Source organism: Aristolochia californica, unplaced genomic scaffold (assembly GCF_029961685.1).
Source record: "Aristolochia californica isolate CCGP_79_NKW_82.1479 unplaced genomic scaffold, dmAriCali1.0.hap1 SCAF_13, whole genome shotgun sequence".
Taxonomy (NCBI): domain Eukaryota; kingdom Viridiplantae; phylum Streptophyta; class Magnoliopsida; order Piperales; family Aristolochiaceae; genus Aristolochia; species Aristolochia californica.
This window is the reverse complement of record NW_027181804.1, coordinates 5,039,193-5,061,071: the sequence shown is the minus strand read 5'-3', so window position 1 is coordinate 5,061,071 and position 21,879 is coordinate 5,039,193. Positions and strand designations below refer to the sequence as shown.

The 21,879-nt window shown below is 37.2% G+C and overlaps 2 protein-coding genes across 6 annotated transcripts; both read right to left on the bottom strand.

Annotated features, from left to right (window-relative positions):
• Window positions 1–1,474: 1,474 nt before the first annotated feature.
• LOC137947917 (type I inositol polyphosphate 5-phosphatase 2-like) lies at window positions 1,475–5,852 on the bottom strand. Of its 4 annotated transcripts, XM_068793759.1 has the most exons (12): window positions 5,622–5,852; window positions 5,329–5,501; window positions 5,126–5,231; window positions 4,938–5,012; window positions 4,235–4,325; window positions 4,023–4,127; window positions 3,114–3,936; window positions 2,838–3,022; window positions 2,563–2,671; window positions 2,292–2,440; window positions 1,934–2,165; window positions 1,475–1,861 (listed from the first exon to the last, which is right to left on the bottom strand). In XM_068793759.1, the coding sequence occupies exons 2-11, from the start codon at window positions 5,356–5,358 to the stop codon at window positions 1,952–1,954; spliced, it is 1,887 nt and encodes a 628-aa protein (XP_068649860.1). In that variant the 5' UTR covers window positions 5,359–5,501; window positions 5,622–5,852; the 3' UTR covers window positions 1,475–1,861; window positions 1,934–1,951. The 4 variants fall into 4 exon arrangements, with proteins under 4 accessions (XP_068649860.1, XP_068649859.1, XP_068649862.1 ...); XM_068793758.1 differs by having other exon boundaries at window positions 5,329–5,852; XM_068793761.1 differs by having other exon boundaries at window positions 2,838–2,944; window positions 5,329–5,852.
• A 5,267-nt stretch (window positions 5,853–11,119) lies between these two features.
• On the bottom strand, window positions 11,120–21,195 carry LOC137947814 (tobamovirus multiplication protein 2A-like). 2 transcript variants are annotated; one of them, XR_011111556.1, is made up of 8 exons: window positions 21,029–21,195; window positions 20,367–20,708; window positions 13,957–14,056; window positions 13,159–13,239; window positions 12,918–13,022; window positions 11,617–11,826; window positions 11,342–11,523; window positions 11,120–11,158 (listed from the first exon to the last, which is right to left on the bottom strand). XR_011111556.1 is itself a non-coding variant. In XM_068793606.1 (7 exons), exons 2-7 carry the CDS (start codon window positions 20,600–20,602, stop codon window positions 11,419–11,421), a joined length of 837 nt encoding a protein of 278 aa, XP_068649707.1. In that variant the 5' UTR covers window positions 20,603–20,708; window positions 21,029–21,194; the 3' UTR covers window positions 11,120–11,418. The 2 variants fall into 2 exon arrangements, 1 of the variants encoding a protein (XP_068649707.1); XM_068793606.1 differs by having other exon boundaries at window positions 11,120–11,523; window positions 21,029–21,194.
• Between the last annotated feature and the right edge of the window lie 684 nt (window positions 21,196–21,879).

The following is a 21,879-nucleotide window of genomic DNA, read 5'->3' as shown; positions in this document are numbered from 1 at the left end:
ACTTTAAGTTGTTTGTTATCATCAAAATTATGATTTTGAGAATTTTAAAAGCCCCAATAAGATGCATTTAATTAAGTATTTTTTATAAAAAACTTTTAGTAGTGACATAAAATATTATTTTCTTGAAGATAAGATATTTTTGAAAAGGTTTATATGATATATGTAGGATTGAATGCAAAGTAGTTTTAAATGCTTCGATAAGCAATTTGACTATAGTGGAACATTCATAGAGTGGGATAGTTTGTTAACATTTAAGTCAATCTAAAACTATTATGAATGTAACCCATGTGTAGATGCATGAGGAGGAAGAACGGATTTTTAGGGACCTCTATAACCCAATGAATGTGCTAAAGTGGTGGATTTACTATTTATTTTTTTCTCGAATTTGAGTCTTATTACACAAGATATTTTAATTTCATTAAAGATAATTTTAAGCATAATTACACAATGCTTAATCAATATGGTTTTCTTTTGCAACTAAAGAATATTGAAGTAGTTATTTTGTGTACAATAGTGGTTGAGGTCTAGTTGAAGGTAATTCACCTACCTTTTTTTTAATGTATCTGTTAATACTTTTTTATTTATTATTATTTACTCCATTGATTGTTGGTTACTTCTAGCATAAGAGGATATAACTATGAGATTATTCACTTAAAGAAATCATTTTTTCAAGGTTAAAGATTATTATTATTTATTTTTATTTTTTTTATTTTTTATTTTTGCTTTAGAAACAAATCATGTGGTCCCTGAAATTTATGCAATTTTAAGGATAGAACTAAAATAATTAGTAAGTAGGTTGTTGAAAATTGAGAGGAAGGAGAAAGTAGAGAAAACATGAGATTGAGACATTTGTGAGATAAAAGGGAGGAGGGAGAGAAAGAAAATAAGTTGGAGTGAGGAGAAAAAGAAGTGTAAAGAGGGCAAGAAAACATAGGAAGAAAAGAGAAAGGAGAAGAAAGAAATTTGAGTAGGTAGAAAAGAAGAACTTATATAATGAGAAGCACAAAAATCTAACACGCGGCATGAAAAAAACTCTATTATTGCATATAATATAAACTTAGGATAGCCATTGTGCAGCTAGTTTTAGTTGGCATGCTTTTATAATAATCTAAATTAAACTAAACAAATAGGAGTTGTTCTTATGAAGCTGATGTAAAATGGAGATATATATAGATAGATAGATAGATAGATAGATAAACTCGTAGCTGGCAAAAGAAATTGACCCCATGACTCTATCGAAGTTGGCAATTTCTTGGGTCTTTGTCCAATGAACGATATTTTAATCTCGTTTTTTATTTGATTGGTTAGAACAATCTAACTTCTATTGGGTATCACATTGAGTAGAAGAAAAAATAGAAAGTATTAGGCTCTAGTTGCTTCATGTGTAGTTGGCACTTGGCAGAACATGCCTAACCCAAGGAAAAAGCTCTAAACTTGTACAAAACAAAAATCATCAACAAGACAACATCTCCATTTAACTGTGTTAGCAGGAAATGAAGTATCATAGATACAACTTCTCTATTTCCTCTGATTGCATTCATTCAATAAACGAGTGCATACAAAGATACAATGACATTGAAGATATACAAAACTGACTGTCAACAATGACCTTAGGATCACTGTTTGTAAACTCATTTCCTTTCCTTTCCTTTTCTTTTCTTATTTGGGTTGTTTTCTTCTCTTGTAAATACTGATTTTACACCAACAAAAGCTAAAAAATGATTAATTCACACTGTTCACTCTCCACTAAACAACAGCAACCAACTTCAAAATATGTTGGTGTCCCTCTACTTCACTGGATTTATGAAATATGGATTTTTAGATCAGAGCAGGGACTGCAGTTCCTTTCTGTAGTGTTTACCTGTATAAAAGATGAAAAAACACCACATTAAACCAGCTCATCAAGTCATATAATATGGGCATTTTTTATTACCTGCATGTAGTTTTCTACTCAGAAACTGAAATCCTCTTCATCATCAAGGAGACCTTCATGGAGAACTCCAGTATGGGTGAAATTTAGAGCTCTTTGAAGCTTCCTAGGATCAAAGACCTCAACTTCAACAACAAAAATGGATCTAACTGGCTTGTGGTCAGAGAGCCTAAGCTCAGCCCTCTCATAAGAGAGTTGTTTGATGCCTTTCCCTAACCACAGAATGCGGTCACACCTGATAAGTTTTGCACAATAGATTGGCTGAATTATAAAATTGATCGTTTTATAAAAAATGAAAATATCGACAAAAAATGTGACTAAGACTTCTTCAATTTGTGTCCGATCACAAATTGGAGCTCACCATGCCGGAGACCTCTTCTTCTCCCCCTCCTTTGGATTTTCTCCAACATATCTATCAGAGTCAACTTCATACTTGTAAGTAGGTGGGAATTCAATCCTCCCCTCTTTCCACCCATCAAATACATGCCCACCTCTCAGCTCTTTGCATAGCTGTGACACCCCTCATGAGAAAACCAAATATTAAATATCATAAGTTTGTGGAACTTAATTTTGCTTCTGCGCTCATTCTATTTCTTTTTGTACTAGAAAGTCATATGTACACATGGATATACCTGATCAGAGTTGCAAAGTTCAGACCATTGTTTACTTGTAACAAGCTTCCGGACATCAGCATCGACCATGTTGAGACGATAATTTAGATCACCAAACCAGAAAATCTGACTGCTCTCATGTAACAAGCACATTTTCAAATTCATTTCAGAACATATAAATACATTTAGTTTTGTTTGAAAAGGACAGTAAAAGAGATCACAAGCATAACTTAAAAACTTGTGGAAAGTAATAAAAATGTAGCTGAAAGACATCCATGTTTAAGAGATAAGCTTACTCATGAGCAGGAATGGTTTGTGGCTGATTAGAATCAAAAACTGAAGTGAACCGCGTTCTTCTCAAGATTTCATACACATCTGAGTTACGCCTTTGTTGATCGCCCTCCTTAGAACCAGATGTCAGATGGGAACAAACAAAGCATAGACGTGATTGGAAAAGAGACATGCTGACAGACACAGAACCCTGCATTACTAAATAAAAGCTTAATAACAGGTACATCAGTGGTTAATGTATTCTCAACACTCATGAGCTTAGAGAGAGAGGATTTCTAGACCTTGTTCCCCATGTAACCCATTAGTCCAACTCCAACTTGAGAAACCTTCAAATTGTTTATATGCCTCCTCAACCTTTTACGAACCCACACAGACACGTAGATCCCAACCATCTGCTTGCTGACAATTCTCACAAATTTAGTGCTGGATTTCATATAATCTGTTTCAGCTTCACATTGCTCTTCTACTTTCTCAGAATATGGTTCCTCCTCCTCAGAGAACTGACCAGAAGGATCAGAAATGGAATCAACCATTTCAGACTCTTTTTGCTGTTGTGCCCAGATCAACTCAAGGTTACCTGAGCTTTGGTACAGACGGTTCAATCTGCCATTTGGTGCTAAACCTTGAGAAGCCAAAATAAAAGGTTTATCAAATAAATTAAATCCGATTCTTCCTGAACTGCTGAAAACTCTCCTTAACTTTGCATTGGATGACAGAACTTGCTGTGGTGTGTCAAGTGGATGCTCTGGCCAGTATAATCTTCTGTTACTGTCTGTGCCATAGATTCTTCTGAACTGAAATGTTTTACCCAGATTTACCACATCCCCAAAATCTGCTCCTTTTAAGGCATGTGAATCAGCTTGCCCAGCAGGCTTATCAGTTAGCATCTCATGTTCAGGCGCACCAGTCTGATCAGCTAGTACATCCGCAGCAGATGATGTCCTCAATACTGGAGATGGAGGAGCACTATAGCTCTTATAATTTGCTTTAGGTTGTGGTGATCTGTTAAGTGTTCTACGAATGATTTCTTCCCATTTAGGAATTGGCTTCTTATCTTCTGCCCCAAGTACGTTCCCAGCATTTAATGGAACTACCTCTTGAAAGCTACCAAAAATAAACAACAAATTATGATACTTACTTATTGTTTTGATATTGCAAAATTGCAACAGAATTAGACAGTGATAACCTACCCGAGAATATATAAATCTGCTGGCTCCTGTGTACAAAGCCACTCATCAATTTCAAGATTTTCATTAGGAATTTTTCCCGCGACATTCCATGTGCCAATGGTTATCCTGAGACAATATGTACACAGTTTATATTCTTTCAAATATGAAGAATTCCAAAAACATTTGGTTCTTGCAAAATAAAGATAGTTTAGGAGAAAGGGAAATGGTCTAACCTCACATCTTTTTTATTTATGTACTGAACACGTAAAGTTTCTGACTTCCCCCTTTTGTGTTTGGGCAGATAGCTGTTTGATGTTGCTCCTGCTAATATATAAAATAAAATAAAATAAAATAAAAATATCGTAGACAGGATGAAACATTGTATAGTGTTACCTTAACAAATCAAGCACATGGTATAGATCAAAGTTCCAACAAGAAATATGCAAGAATTAAGTTCCAACAAGAACATATGCTTCAAAGTATTTGAAGCCTTCAGTGGGAATGTAAGTTCCATATCTTGAAGCAAGAATTAAGTTTCATTTGAAATGATGAGTTGTCACCAACAAATCCACAGAGCCCAAACTCCAAACTTTCAATTTCACAGAATTACTATATGCCTTGAACAGATGGATAGAATCAGTCCAATTATTCTGGTATGTGATTTGAAGGTATGAATTATCCAAATACTATTTAACATTTTATGACCTCATGCTGCAAGCCTCAGAATCCCATCATATAAAAATGTATTCCTCCGTTCTAAATTATTATTTTCTAGTTCCTTTGCAAGGTTCACCTTCTTTAGGTCTGCAAGCATCAGATTCTGCAGCACTTTTATACTTTCATTCTTATGAAAACTGAAAATAAGAGAAGATGCAATTAAAAATTTCGTTTGCACTTGACATGATAAAACCATCAAAAAAAAAAAATCATGCATACCTGAATCCTGACTTTGGAACACAGATTGTCTCCCCTGCATTCTGCCAACCTGATTCCGGCCCACTCCTCTCACATCTTTAAGAAAGTTCATGGAAAAGAAATTTAAGAGACAAGATTTATCATGAATTAATCCATTTGTACTTTTCAAGTGAATATCACCAAAGAAAAAAGAAGAAATGTCACCATACCATCATCCTCACTCTCTGTCTCAGTGTCGAATTCATCCTCACTAAAGTCATGTACTTTAGGCTTAACGTTTAGCCATTTCTTCATCACCAAGGAAGGCCAAAAGGGCTGCATAAACATAATTATATCAAATAAAGTCAAGTGGTCTTCCGAAGAAATTCAGGGGTAAAGAAAAATAACTATTGGAAGGAACTGATAGATAAACCTCAGAACGCCTCCCTCTCCTGGTTCGCATGATTATCCTGCAACTAGTGTGAGAAACTCATATGATCATCATGGGGCATCGTTCACAATGTCAAGAATAGGACTAATGTCTTGTCACCACCACTTATGCAGTCAAAGATCATCTCTACTTTCCCAAGTCATAACTTTTAAGAACTACAAAACATGAAGCTGGAGAGTGAGGTCGTTGAACATAGAAAGAGAAGACACAAGGCCGCACAAGGCAGAAAGAGTCGAAGTTGAACAGAGCAGAAAGGAGAGCATAAGTATACGCACAAGTTGATCAGAAATCTAACTTCCACCCGCTTACTACTGGACCGTCCATCCATGACAGGAGTTGAAAAATAAAATTACAGTAGATATGGAACATTCAACAAAAACGGAGCCCCATTTATAAAACTAAGAAGTCTTTTTCAGTGAGAGGAGCATAACTCATGGATGCCGAAGCCAATGGCCATCAGTGACAAGTTTCATCAGACAAAGACAAGACCAAGGAAGACACAATTGAAAAACCCAATTGATACAATTTATACTACTAGTTTATATTGAAGTTGAGGAAACAAAAGACCAAGGAAACCCAATTGATGATCATCACTTCACGAACGGCCAACCACAGCCAAGACTCTTTTCCCTTACATTACCCAAAGTGGACTTGTGTCCTCTTTGTCTGAAATTCTACGCCAATGACACACTTTGTAAACACTATACAATGCAGTGAAAACAGATGGGGCTCACATAAAACAGCCTTTCAGAACAGATCAGAGACCACTCACCTGACTACACATATTCGGACCGCAAGACAAAATCAGAACAGTAACGAACAATAATTAAATAGTGCCCAACGTGTACCGGAAAACACAACTGCTCCGAATAAATAAAACTACAGTCACAATTTTATGAGCCAAGATTTCTGTGACCCACCAACACAAACGGCCAGGAAACCGGGATATCTTCACAAAAGAATCTGCCCATGCCGAAATTAAATACAAGTGGTCAAAGCGTAATGACACAATCTGTCTTCCAATGAATACGATTAAGAAAGACCGAACATTTAAACAGTATTTTCAGTTCATGAAAAGAAGAAGGCAATGAGGGTAGGAGTAATACAGCTGGAGAGAGAGACAGGAAGGAAAGTGAAGAAGAATTTTCTTGAAAATAAAACAGAGGTAGGTGAGAAGCACAGCTCACAGAGTGGGATTCAGAAAGGGTAAAAAAACCCATGAAATAGTTCACAAAAGACATACAGAAAAGCCGAAGATTGAGGTCCTAGGCAAGGCGTCGTGGTCCCTCCGCACTATCCCGGCAATGAATATCAACCGTAAATGCTCAATAGTGTATGTTTCAACCATAAGCCAACGACATCGCTTACAGCCATAAAAGTGAAAAGGGCAAAAAGAAATGCAATTCCACCGGAGGCAGCTTTCGAGCTTAGAGATTAAGCTATTGACACCTTGTACGACTCTGTAACTCCTACTGTCCAACCGCAATTTTATGTTATCTGAACTCTCAGGTGGTAATATACTTAAACAGCACCAACAAAGGTCGCGGGAAATTGGTGCTGTCCGTAGCTTAAGAGGAAAGACGAAGCAGAGACGTTGATGACAGACTGCAGAGGGAAGATCCCACGAATGGAGGAAAACGCACGTGGGGGAGGGGGAGCAGTTGGCTTTTGTACAAGTGGAGTTTTCATTTTCCATTCATCGTTCAACAATTCAACTGCAATTTTTGTGAAAAGAATTAAGACATCCCCTGATATAGAAAAAAAAAAAAAACATCTGGCCCAAATGAGCTTTCAAACTTTGCTGCCTGCAAATTGCCTCAGGAAGAACGACTCGACCATGCCGACGCGTCAGACAACAAACTTCAAGCCTTCAAGTTGCCATTACTGACTGTCTGTGTATTTCCAGGATACAGTGACTTAAAAAGTTGATTGCTACTCCTTCATGTTTCATCTATTATCTTCTCTACATTCATGATTGGAGTTTAAAACGTTAAATATTCTAATTTAAATTATTCTAAAACTTGTTATTTATTGATTAATTCTTTATTAACTTTACATTTTTTCTCATTTGGGTGTTCTTAGTAATAAAAATAATAGAACATCCCTTATTTCAAACAAGTGAGATTAGACATGAAAGATCCTGGTTCTAAATCAAATATGTGTATGAATCTTTCGTGCAATCAAACCCGCCAAACGACGTCATTAGATTAACTAAAAGACAAAAGTAGGAGTTAAAATCACAAATTAATAACTCATTGGCTCCCCATGCAAATATTAAAAATGTAACATGGTTGTGGTAGGCAAGACCAGAAAATAATTAATTAAATTTTTTTTTTCTAATGTGGGTGATGAACTATGATTTAATATAGAGGAGATTAGACACTAACAAGGGGTGTCACTTTTTTTTTTTTTTTTTTTTTGTCTTAGTGGACCTGTTGGTTCAATAAATTCATGGACCCGATCAATCAATCATGTGGTCTACAGGTCCGAACCTACAATGAATGATAGAGCAGGTGAGTCATTAGGTGCTTGATTTGTGGAGAAATTGGTCTAATAATTTAGGTTAAAAAAATCCCTTTCTCTGTTCTAAGTGTTCTTGGTGGGTGATTACGACTTGTAGCGGTGGCAGCCAATGCTCGACAAAGAATTTGAAGTCAAAACGTATAAGTTCAGAAGAATCTGTTATCTTCATGGTACAGCTCAACCAGCTTATCTCCAGTTCCTCGTCAACAATCATCTGCTGTTACCCACTACCCACCTGCAAATTTCTCCGCCGACCAAAAGATGAAACGAAAAGTAACACAGATATTTTATATGGGTCGATCTTTCCGTTCAAATCGTTAGGTTTGTCAGCCGAGCTCCAGCAAAACACCAAACTCTGCGCTGTTCTCCACTATCACTTCATCTCCATCGCTTTGATCTTTTATAGGTTGGGACTTGGGACATCACTCTGCCTCCGCTTTTAAGCTTATGTACGAATCAAACCCAGGAAGGAATCGAAAAGGACAGATCGATCGGTGCAGAGAAAACGGGAGGAATCAACGAATCCGATAGAGAGAATAAAAAAGCTGAGGCGGCTGCTGCCATCTGTTTCTGGGTTTGGACTCGGGACCACGACCGTGCCGAGCAAGAAACTGCTGGAGAATCCACAATTACGAAAAGCGACGTCGACCTTACACCCGTTTCCTTTGTTTTTGTTCTCTGCTTACCAGCTTTAAGAGCATGTCGATGCAAATGAACCGCCATTGTTGTTCGTCTTTTGGGAACGTCCCGAGCAAAACCCGAAACTTATACGGAGGTAGTTCCATTCTTATCTTCACCAAGCAAGTGGATGGGGGAGGGCGAGAAATAAAAGTACTGAAAGCATCTCCCATCAGCATCAAGACCAACCAGTAGCAGGCAGCCGACTTTGCTGTAAACATGAACCACAACTTGCATTGAATAGCCGGGTAGGGACGAAGAGTGCAAAATGAAACTAAGGGTAAAAATGGAAATAGAACAAAAACCCTTACCCAATTTAAGATTCTGTTTTTTTTAATTGTTTATTAAATGGAAAGGATATGGATGATAATTATTCCATACTGATTAAAAATTACTCGAATAATTTTAAAGATAATTTTAATATTCTTTCTCTAATCCCCAACCCGATCTAATTATCCTCCTTGTCAACTATTATTCTACAACTTAGCACATTTTACATATGAAATTATTTTAATTTATATTTATCTTATTTGTGAAGCTTAAGAGGGAAGTGTGGTGTTACCTTTTGTCAGACACACCAACCAGCCAACCAACCCATTGGTAAAGAAAAAGAAAAGGTGGGGAGGGAAGGGGGTGACCTTCCACATTGGATCACCATGTGAGGGGAAGGTCACACCCCTTTCACCATTCTCTTTTATAAAGACAAGGAGAAAAATATTGTCATGTAGGAGAGGTCAGATGGCCCCACCACATTTTTTTTAATTTCTATTTAATAATTATTTTTTTTGTTGGAAGATAGGCTGAATCCCACACGACCAACACATATCTAAGAGTATTATAAGATGAGGCACACGACCAAGGAAAACCCACAAGATGGGCCCAAACACGTAAGAAGTTGGACCCACCATAATTACCAAAAATTGGCATCCTTATCACATAAGTTGGAAGATCAAGAAGGACTCACAAACGCATCTTTATCTTATGGTCACGTCCTAGAAGAGTTTTAGTTTTAGTTATGTTTGTCTTTTATCTATATTGAGTTATTTAATTATACTATGAATTATTTTTTAAGTGTTAGAGTTTGAGTGTAATTGGGACAAATATAATTTTATTGTAATTGGACTTTATTACATTCCTCTATTATAAATAGAGGTTCATGTACTCTGATTATAATAAGTTAATGAAGTCAATGATGTATTTCTTTTTTCCATAAATTCAACAAGGTATCAGAGCAAGTTTTATGAGTTGACATGGTCAACCCACAAAGATAATGAGATCCAAAATTTCTCATTTTCCATGCTCCCCTGTGAGAATCACTGACCAAGAACTGTTGCTCATGAAACTTATTTAATAAGCTTTATTAACTGAAATTACAAGTAAAAATATTTGTCTCTCTTTAAGCGAAGTGTAACACCCAATCACACAACCCAAATTTCTCCTAAATAGATTGATTTTGCAATAAAATTCAAACAACTCAACTAGAATGTGCACACCTAAAAGGTCAATATTTATCTTTTTAAATGTTCCCCTATTGGTAATCACTGACCAAAAATTGTTGCTCGGAAAACTTTCATTAATAAACTTTATTAACTGGATATAAAAATAAAAATATTTGACTCTCTTTAAACAAAATGTAATACATAATTACGCAATCCAAATTTCTCCCAAAAAGATTGATTACAACTAGACTCTAGCTCTAGTGGGCAATTTTTCTTATAGATTTAACAACTCTAAAAACCCCTTTTATTTGAAAGTGAAAATATAAAAGATAAATAGAAAACTTACACCTTCAATGGAGAGATAGCAACTCCTAAGAGTATCTCAAAACTTCCAACAATTTAGGCACGGAGATGCCTAAAACCCTAACTCTCTTACCTATGGTCCAATCCCATTGTCCTTCTTATCAACTATAAGTCTACAACTTAGCACATTTGGGATATGAAATTATTTAATTGAATTGTATTTTTTAAGTGAAGCCTGAAGAGTGATGCCAATGTCCCCATTGGCAAGCATACCGAAGAGGGAGAGCAAGCAAAGGAGGGGCTATAAAAACCAATACTTTCAAGCATAGTCAAATTATCTCCAAAATTTCTAGTGATCTTGAGAACATTGTTTCACTAAGGATTAAGGGTGCTTATCATAATTTGTATATGTCGAACTTTATATGCTTCAATGAATCATAGGAAAAAACTTTTCATAAACCTATCAAGAAACTTTAATACTGATGGGGGGCAATTACATATGTTTTTTTTTTATTTCAAAGTAATACTAGGTACATATATCTATAACACCATGTTACAGTTCAGAGCAGTATACAGCTATTGTAGACATCACATTCCAGACTATATCAACTTCCCCATTTCAGCCAGAAACAACTTGCTTTTGTCCAAGTCTCCATGTTTCTCTTTTATAATTTTGAGATTTCTTTATATGCATTATATGAGAATCTCATCCGAATGTCATTCTTCCTTTGTTCTTTCCCTCTCTTAACAAAACAACACTTGCTCCCAGTTCTTAACAATCTGAACCGTTTGATTGTGCTTGAGGCACACGGTCAAAAAACAATAGGCGGTTCAGAGCTTAAAAAGGTCCATGTCGTATCAATTTTTACCTGAATAAATCACAAGACAGTCGTTAAGGGTTTAAATATTTGCAAAGACAATTGCAGCAGCACCTCCTAGAGTATTTTTATGTAAGTCAACCCCACAGGATGATGACTCCAACAGATAATCTATTCTACAGAGTCAAATGAAAGAAAAAAAAAAAACTATGAGATCTGCACACGAAGACTCACAAAAATTTCATTTTGTTTCCCTTTTCATAAGAAACACACCCAAGAGATCACCATGACAATGCACATCGTTGTCCCATTCACATAATAGCGCAGACGCTCCTGTCCTTTGCAGGTGGTGCTACCCCCGGGTACCTGTCCGACTCTGATGGATTGTACGTGAACTCTGATGTGTCAAACCCATACTGCACATAAGACCCAATGACAGAGGAACTATTAGCTGCATTAACGCAGATTCTTTTGAATTGAATATGAAACATCATCTTAGCGGATTTTACCTTTTCCCTCATCCGAGCACTCCAAGCATCGCTTCTGCTCGGCCGGTTTTCAAGAGTTCCAGTTACAGGGATCCCAGTTGCAGCAGCACCCTGCCTGTTAATTAGTGGCTGACGGATTGTAGACCTTGGGGCAATGTATTCATCTTCACTGTCATATTCTGGTGCTCTGTTTGTGGCCCTTACAACAAGAGCAAATATGAATGCCAGTACCTGCAACTCATGGATGCCATTCATAATAATGAGTACTCTAATACAAACTAAAAAGGTCTCTAGTGTGACTTATTTAGTTCAAGTCTCATTGCAGTTTGAGCCACACCGCATGTTTAGAATAAAAAAAAAATTAGCGCAGCTCGATTTTATAAAAACATTGTTAAATTGGGTCTAAGGTCTATCCCAAAATGACTAACCAACTTAGGAAACCTCTTTCTCAGCTAATAAACTCAAGATCTTTGTACACAATAATCCATGTGGGACTATTCCTTAACACTCCCCCTCACGTGTAAACCATCTTTTGTAGCTCTATAAGTGGATAATTTAGGTGTAGGCCCTCTTCTGTGGCTCTACAAGTGGATAGTTTTAGGTGTAGGCCCACATATAAGTACCTGCTCTGATACCATGTGAAGTTGGGTCCAAGGCCTATCCTACAATGACTTGCCAACTTAGGAAACCTCTTTCCCAACTAATAAAATTTTTGTACTCAGTAATCCATGTGGGACTATTCCTTAACAAACATCAATTTATTGCATGAGGTTAGGTCTAAACTTCTTACAAAAGAGAGACAAGATGTACTAGTAATACTCTTGTATCCTTCCCGTCAGCATACTAGTGGCAGCAAATATCAATAGGGAGAATGATTAACATCCAAATCCATTTCTTTCTTCAACTTTTTCTTCCGTTTGCTTGGAGATGAATTGCACATAAAATTGGCTTCTGAACAACCAGCAGTTAATAATGAAAGAAAATAGCTCCAGCAAATCATGGAATTTATTCCACCAGACAAGCTGTTCTACTTTAATTCAATCATAAACTAGACTAGGAAGCCTTTCTTCTCTGTTTTTCCTTTATTTAGCAGAAATAGAATAATAAGTTACAATCATTTGCATTTGCACAGTTAGAAGCAATCATATAAAATAATTTTCTAGTGATACACAAGTTGATATTAGAACAAAAGTAAAAAAAAATGGCAAATCACAAAAAAAGAGTAGGAATACCAAAAGCAGCTGGATATTATTTTATTGCCTTGCCCCTAAGTCACAGGACAAGCAAATTAGAACAAGGAGGTCACTATGAATCAGGTTTACCTGTAAAACAACAGCTCCAAGGGCGACCCATCTTGCAATATTCCAGTTCTTCTCCAAGAAATCATAAATCATGTCAAAGTTACCAGTTTTGTCAGTAGGTAGTACCTGCATGAGCCATTTATATCAGTATCAAAGCTATTGAAAAAATCAATATAAAAAACCATTTAAAGAGAGCTACTTTAAAAAAAAAAAAAAAAAAGGCACACCAAAAGGAAATATTAATGATTTAATCAATTAGTACCTCTTTCCAACCATGGTCAAAGAAGATGAAAGCTGCACACCCCAGCTCAACTAAGATCAACAAGATCACCAACACAGAGTACTGGTTGAAGTTAAGGCGAAGTTGATGAACGACCACCCAATTAATTCATATATTTTGTTACAAAGACCATCTAATTAATTCATATAATTTTTTTTACAAAGTTAATTCATATACTTAGCATTCATTTGAACAGCTTTTAAGGGCAAGTAGACCAGTCAAATACAGAGGTGAGGTACCAACAAAGTTGTGCATGATTAGGTTCACAATTTTTTAGGCAAAGGAAATAGAGATATATCAATCATCCCCTACAAATGTAATTAAAATTTCTTAGAGCAAAAAGCACTTTGCAGTTAAAAATCAAAGATTGTTCCTTAAACAGGCAGTGACACTCAAATGCAGCAAGCTGATGGCACATAGTAGCAGATCAACCAGTTCAATTGATTCAAATACAACAGGTTTGAGCAAGACATAAGCTCCAGCGAAGAAGAAGAAAACAACCTTCTCACCATGTAATGAGTGCTTAATCCTAATGCATCTCCACAAATGCTCTGTCCCTTCAGAAAAGTCATATATACATATAAGATATAACATTGAACGTCTGGCACACTTGATTTTGCAAAATGATTTAAACAATGATGATGATCCCATTTATGTTGTTTATAGCAACATATATTCGCATTGCATAACTCCAGAGAATAAACTCATTCAGAATATCTAAGCCTTATACATTTATCCAGTCAAGTCTGTATTTAATTACAGAAACAATTGTAAGGATACACAGCACAGGCAGCATCCATTCCTGGTCACTGCTCCAATGCAACCAAAACAAGATATGACGAAAAGGATGACTCCAACTGCAATGAATAAGTAAATAAACCTGCACAGACCACAAATTGGCAGGGTAAGAGAGTGAGAATAGAAAATGGAAGATTCAAAGTATCAACTGAAATGACCTTAGTAGCACCTTTTAGCTTTGAAAATCCTAAGACGTGACTAATGTAACTTCCAGAATTAATTTCTTATTGAGAAAATGTAACTTCCTAAAATAATTTCTTTTTGAGAAAATGTAACTTCCAAAAATATGTCCCAGGAAAAAAATTATTTCAGTTTTTTTTTGAAAATGAGAAGACTATGAAATATTATAGAAAATGAGCAATTTTCCAAAGCCAAAAACTCAAAAGCATTGGAAAAAGAATTATGAACCATGGAGGAGATAAGAAAGACTGCATCTGAGAATTCAGAATGGTACTCTCAAGTTTTTACAGGTGCAAAACATAAAGAATCGCTCTTGAAGAACCACATATAAGACCAGTTAGAAGTTCCAGATTTGAGAAGATAATTGAGGTAGAACCATGGTTAAACAATCTAATTAGTGTCGAGATGTCCAGTCAGTACAAAACCTGTAGATTTGTGTAGAGTTAGTACAAAATACATATCAGCACCAAGAAAACTTTCACCTTACATCCATGTATCATTGTGATCATCCTACATTATTTACTATATGAAATCTTATCCTGTACTTTGTTCTATTGTTTGCTACTTCCCACAGCTTCCATCCATGTTATTTTTTGGCCTTCCTTTATTTCTTTCCAGTTCATCAACCACCATGAACTAGAATCTTCTTACCTTTGCACTACCATCTGCCTCTAAAACATGACTAGATGATCTCAAAATACGGCCTCATGACTTGTCCAGCAGTGGTACAGCAGTGGTACTCACGGCATAGTTCTGATATGTTCATCTTGTGTTTGGCACACCCAATTTTACACATAAGAAATAGAAATTTCCTGTTTCAGTTTTCTGAAGGGGACATGAAGGAGGCAAATTTGGTTTTGATGCGATTTTTAGAGGTCAAAACCAACCAGTAAAAATCATAATTTGATACCCTTGCCATGCAGCTATATGCTGTGAAAATAGGCATTACTTTCGTTGAGAAAAACGAGTTTCTTATCTGTTCCATTCCTCGATGCTCAAGGCAATGGATCAGTTTACTGTGGTAAATAAATCCTCTCAAAGGAATTTGTTTGGTTGGAATCTCTGGGATAAATTTACTGGTGAATGACAAGAGGAAAGGAATCTAAAGAAGATCAATCAATTTTTGTTGATTGATTTAGACCATGATTTAAAAAATACTCTCACAATTTAAGAGACCTTGATATCTCATAAGAAAATGGGAGTGTGACCACACTTTGGGAAGTTGAAAATGGAATTGGGAAGGGATGATTATTATCTCTTGGAATGGCCAGGGAACTGGGAATGCATGCAAGAGGGTATTGACCAAAGACACCATCAAAGCTAAAAAGGCTCACTGGTCATCTTGCGCGAGACCAAAATACAGCAAATGACTGAGTCCCTGGTTTGTAATCTGGCATAAGCAGCAACGAAGATGATGGCATCTTCATAATCTGAGATGAAGGTAATCTTCAAGTGGGTCAGATTTCTACAGAAATCTTCAATTTTTGCCTTTTAGTGCTGGTAAAAGAACCATTGAAGTACTGGCCTATGCCTACTAGTCCTATACAAGCAGGGTCAATTCCTTGCATCAATTGAATGGCTGGGGTTACACCAGGGTGCAGCAGTGGAGGTGTTATCATGTTAAGATTCACATCACTGGTCCATTCTTCTAAGCTCCAGCTTTAGCAATTGGGGACCCGTACCTTTCAAATTTGAAAATACTTGGATATTAAAAGACAGGTTCAGCAGGCAAGTGGAAGACTGGTGGAAGGAATCCGATCAAAAACTCAAATTCTCTTTGCTTGCAAATTTATGACCTTGACATAATTGAGGAAGAGAGCCTTATCACAGTCTGAATTTTCTCAAAATACCACCTTATCTAATGAGATTCAAATTTTGATGGACCATGATCAAATTCTTCGGAAACAAAGGGCCCCTATATGAATGTTTATCTAAGGAGAATGTAGACACCCACTTTTCTCATGTCATTGCCTCTTGCCATAAATCTAACCAAGTTAGTTCCCTTCTGATAAATGGAGAACCACCTTTAGATAAATCTCATATAATTTTGCAGACATTCACATAAAAGGATGTCTTGTCGTCCAAAGCTTCAAAACTCCATCGCATTCTATAATCAATAGCCACCCTTCTAGATAAACCATTCCAAGACAAAGAGATGGATATAGCCTTGAGCCCTCATGGCTTCAATGGAGAATTTTATAAAATGGAATGGGACTTGTAAAAAGACGACATAAGAAGGCTGATGGATGACCTCCATGAGAGAGGAATACCATATCATGCCATAGGAGTTTCATTCATTGCACTCATTCCAAACAAGCAAATTATTAAGACCCACAGAGATTTTTTTTTTTATTTTTTTTTAAGTAAAGTGAAAAAAATCACTAAAGAGTAGACACTCATCCTATATCAAAGTAGACAAGACGAGTAGACAAGGATACAAGATGAGAGCATCAAGCAGCCCAAAAATCAAAGTAGACACTCATCCTATATCCAAAGGAAATGAATCACCCACAACCATATGGTGTAATTAACCTCCAATTAAGCTAGAGATTCTCAAGAAAACTTGCGCCCCTAGAAAGAGAACAAACCTCATTTTAAACATGAAGTAAATGCCATGGAGATTGGCCAATGTCATGAGTTAACAAATGGCAATGAGACCCCCAGAGATATCAAACCAATCAATTTGACCCCTATGTTGTTCAAATTCATTCTCATCTTCTTGCTCATGGACTGAAGGCCGCCCACCCATGGTGATTCACCCAAGTGAAAGTACCTTTTTGAAGGAAAGATTCATTCTCGATTAGGTGATGGGGGTGCATAAAATCATTGATTGCTCAAACACAACTCAAGGCTCCATGTGGTTGTCAAACTAGACATGGAAAAAGCTTTCAACTGTCTCTCGAAGCTTTCTTGACAACTTCATTGAAGGACTGGGCTTTGCCCCTAAATGGCAATTTTGGATGCATAGCCACATCTCATCTGCCTCTTATTCCATTCTCATTAATGGCTTAGTTGTCAAATACTTTCAAGGAACTAGTGTTCTTCATCAAGGTGATCCCTCTCCCCGTCTTCTCTTCAATATCATTGGTGAGGGTCTTTCATCCCTCTTCTATGGGCTAAGCTAGTGGAATGGCTCTCCCCTATCTCCCAAACCCAAACCTTGATATCTCTCTCCTTCAAATTGCAAATGGTCCCATTTATGGGTGAGCACAGGTTGGGTTAAATGGGCAACCCAACCCCACCCGTCTTTAGCAAGGATGGGGTTTCCCCCTCATCTCAGGGGGCATGGATGGGATGAGGGAAAGAATTGTGCAGATATTTCCCATCTTGCCCTAAAACCAACCCGCTTAGTCTACTTATATGGTGTGTTTTAAAAAGAACATATAAGTTAAAAAAAAAAAAGATTTTTTTTTTTTGTTTTTGTGGTTAGACATCAATTTAATTGATACACATGGACTGTTACATCAAGTTGTTGTAGGTTTTGTATAATTTCATATTTTATTATTTTTCATCCCCACACTGTGAATTTGACATGAAACCCAACCCCACAAAAACCCATTATGAGGTCGTGGGGTTGAATTTTCAAACTCATGATAGGTTTTCACAGGATATAAGTTCCAAGTCAGGTTCACAAGGTGGGGATGAGTTTTGAAAAACACGACCCATAGACCAAATACCATTGTTTCCGTGGAGGAACCATAGACCAAATACTATTGTTTTTGTGGAGGAACCATAGACCAAATCGTAAAGCCCTTCTTAGCCTCTTGAGCTTATCTGAGGCTAAATGGTGAACTAGTCCAAATCTGCCTTCTTTGTCTTCAACTTTGTGCCTTCTACTATCAGTTTGATGGCTGAAACCCATCAATGCATTTCTTCTCTTCCATCTGCTTACTTGCCTTTCCCCTATTCTCAAGATGTTCTGACAAAACCCTTTGGTCCACCAGTCCAGAGAAATTCAAAAGTTGTCTTTCCCCTTGGACAAGGAAGATGCTTTCCTAGGCAAGCTCACCCTCCTAAATTCTACCTTAGCTGGCCTATTCTCCTATTTTATGTCTTCGCTCCCTTGTCCTGCTATGGTTAATAGAATTGATATGATGATTTCTTCATAGGGATCAATGGATGGTTTTAGGATCATTTGGCGAAGTGGGATGAGGTCTATAAACCTAAAAAGATTGGAAGGCAGGAAATAAAAAATTTGTGCACAATGAATAGTGCTCTTCTTTTCAAATGGTTTTGGACATTTATGGTTCACAGAGGATCTGTTTGGAGACGCTTTATAGAGGGCTAAGCTCCCTGTAAATAAGGGTTGCAGGTGGCCAGAGGAAATCTATAGGCATAGATTTTCTGCCCTTAGGAGATCTTTGATTAACTTGCTTCCCAAATCCAAAACAGTAGGGTGGGATGGGTAGGTGGGTGGGGGTTGTGGAGGGAGAGAGGGAGGTTCCGATTTTATGCTGGAAAAAGCTCTTCTATTCAGTTTTGGAGTGATTCGTTGACTGGTAACAGCCTCTCGCTGATCTCTGCCCAAGAGTGTTTGGGGTTGCCTCCAATCCCTCCTTTTCAGTTGTTGAGGCTGTTCCTAACAATTCTAATAATGGTGGCCAGAATCTCAGTCTCAAAATAAATATAAATGAAGCTGAAGCCTTTGAAGTAGCACCCACCTCTCCTCTCTTGAGGGTCTTTATTTCAGAAACCATGATGACAATAAGATGCTTTGGTGTAGCTTACCACCAGGCTCTTTTATGGTTTCCTTGCGCTACAGCAAAGCTCATGGTGCTGGATTATTTTCTAGTCCATGATACCTCTATACCCTGGCCTTTGTCTGCCCACCCAAGGTCCTTGACTTAACTTGAAGTGCATTACATGGCAAGATTCTTGGTTTCCACAACCTTATTAGGCATGATTCGGTTATTTGTGGCACAGGGTGCAAGTTTGTGGGGAAATGAGTGAGATTATCGATAATCTTCTACTCCATTGCAACTTCTCATGGGCTATTCGGCATTTAAACAAATTTGGGCTCTCTTCTTGCATTCCACATACCTTTAAGGATTTTATTTCTCAAAAAATGGCTGCTCTATTCCCCTTGATTGGTAAGATCCTCTGAAAGGCCTGTTTAGCTCACATATCTTGGAGTCTTTGACTCAAAAAAAAAATAAAAATAAAAATAAAAAAATTCAGAGAAAACTTAATAAGTAGGCTACCTATTTCAATGGTATGATGGAAAATTAACTTTTCATATTATCTCTTGGGTCCTTTAATTAATCTAAACTTCAATGGTTCTTTTCTTGGTAATCCAGGTTGTGCAGGTTTTTTATATCTTTTTCAATCCCATGATGGTGCTGCTCTTGCCTCCTATGCAGGCCCCTTGGGTCATTTTGATTCTACATCAGGTGAGCTACATGCTTTGTTACATGGCCTCCAAATTTTCAGAACTCATTTTGGAGCCCCCTTGAGGTGGAGGCTGATTCAAAGTTGTTCTCATTTGGTGCTCTAAGGAAGCAGATCCTCCTTGGTGGCATTGGCAAATTTTGCAAGAAATTCAAGACTAGTCAAGTTTTTTTTTTTTTTTTTTTTTTGGATTCAGATTTGCATTCCTAGATCAGCAAATTCTATTGTTGACATTTTGGTCAAAGAGGGGGTGCACCTTCAATCTCTCAACGTAGGAGGTACCCCCTCCCAGGCTTTCTTGTTTTCCTTGGGCCCAATAAGCTCTCTACCTCCAAAAAAAGAAAAAAACAAAGAGGAGAGAGACCATGATATCATGTAATTAAACAATTAATTCTAAACTCCTGTTTCAGTGAAGTTGTTCGCACATATATAATGAAGTGGTAGCAGAGACATGCTTTCTCTCATAACGTGAGACCAACAATTATGCACTTTACATGCCTTCAAGAAGTTCAAGAAGGTCACAAATACTCAGCATATGCTAAAATTCCACACAAAAATTATCCATAAGCTAGGGACTTTTCTTCTCTTTTGAAGCAGCATGACCTATGTGATTGAAAAGCTAAAACAATTAGAGCGTACAGAAAAAGCAAAGCCACAATGAACACCCTAAAAAGCAACTATAACGTTTCCTTCTATTGTTTAACAATTGTTTAAGCAAATTATATAGTCGTGTTGCTGAAACATAAACATGTAAGAGAGATTCAAGTTTCAACAAGTGTTAAAAACCAATTTTCCCTGAATATGAGAAGAAAACAGGAGCATACCAAGCTCTAGGTAGCTTGTCTAGAATATTGGTCAAGAGAGGCAGGACAAGCATCATAGGCCGTCCAAGGTTCATCAATTCAGACTGGTCCACCGGCGAGAGAGTAACACCATGAGAAGAGAACCTTTTCCACTCAACCACCAAGTAAATGCCATATCCCACCATAGCCAATCCGGCAATCATTAATATAAAATTGAGAAGCTTCAAGAGCCACTCCCAGCAGCCTCTACAAGCCATTTCCGCAGATTCTGCGATAGCTACAGCAATAAATCTTCACTCTATTTCTTGTCCTGGTACGATGTTCCCCTCATAAACAAATATGTACAAGACCTAATTCCCCAACCTGCAAAAAGAGACATATTGAGCTAACGGTTCGTCATTACATAACACCATTGACCTCCAATCAAAACCGATACAAAAATAAAAAAGCTCGTTCCAAATTCAAAAGAACCATTCCACTTCCCACACATTTTCCAAGAGAAATTCTAGATTAAAACGGATAAATCGCATGTAAACTTCTTCATCATCCAAGGATCCACCATCTCACACACCATCGTCAAGGGAAAAACCAAATCCAAAACCAAAAATTCGAAAACCCTCTCTTCAAAACCACAACCCGATTCCGAAACTAAAATTCATCAAATCAAAACCCCAAGAACTTACGTCGAAATTCCCCTCGTTTAAGCTCCTGATTCGAAATCGGCTGATCTCGGAAAAAAGGAGCTTCGCTTTTCTTCTCCCTTCCTCCTCCAGGTTCAAGAGTAATGGCGACAGCCCCAGTCCCCAATTGTCTACTTCCACGCGGAACAGCCAGCTGAGAATTCAGTTAATCGAAAGGCTGATATTATTAACCAGATTACGTTTAGGACGGTGTATCTGAATCTCCTACTGCAAGAGGCGCGTGAGAAGCTCAGGAAAACGGAAGACTCATAAGAGATGCATTTTGCTGGCTTCTTATATTAGTCTGTTATTTTAAACAGAAAAGTAACGCCGTTTAAACGGACGAGGCGGTCGCTTTTGCTGGGGAGCCCAGTGTCCAGTGGTAATTTAAATTCAAAAATAGAATAAAAGCTGGAAAGTAAGTTAGGTTCGACGAGTCAGGAGTCGAGATCGGGGTCCATCAGCGGGGCCAACCGCTAAGAGCATATTCTCTGGATAAGGGCGGGAGTTTTTACAATTTAGTTGACCGGAGCGTAGTGCCTGTCGGTCCAAAACGATAGCTAATAGTCAAAATTTGTAAAGGCGTGTCACGCGAGCCACAATTATTGATATCCAACATTTGGGTGCGACAAGGACTAAACAATGTAATTGCCTAAATATCCTTATATTTCAAATTAATAGCCAAAGTGTACTTATATTATCATAAATTTATTTCTTGTATTATATTCAATTGATTAACTCCAACTTTGACATGTTAAAAAATAAAAATAAAAACACTTGCATAACCCAAAATATGATTCCTTTTATATGCATGCCAATGAATTATCTTTTCCAAGAAATGTTGGACATACATT

Bases quoted from the DNA above. Each gene is read 5' to 3' on its own strand.
- LOC137947917 (XM_068793758.1), bottom strand. From the start codon at position 5,358: ATGCGAACCAGGAGAGGGAGGCGTTCTGAG. The intron at 4,326-4,937 runs GTATGCATGATT...TTTATATATTAG, and splicing joins GTTCCAAAGTCAGGATTCAG to CAGGAGCAACATCAAACAGC. The intron at 2,166-2,291 runs GTGAGCTCCAAT...AAAACTTATCAG, and splicing joins AAGAAGAGGTCTCCGGCATG to GTGTGACCGCATTCTGTGGT.
- LOC137947814 (XM_068793606.1), bottom strand. From the start codon at position 20,602: ATGGCTTGTAGAGGCTGCTGGGAGTGGCTCTTGAAGCTTCTCAATTTT. The intron at 13,023-13,158 runs GTACTAATTGAT...TGGCTCATGCAG, and splicing joins TTGACCATGGTTGGAAAGAG to GTACTACCTACTGACAAAAC. The intron at 11,524-11,616 runs GTAAAATCCGCT...TCTTATGTGCAG, and splicing joins GTGCTCGGATGAGGGAAAAG to TATGGGTTTGACACATCAGA.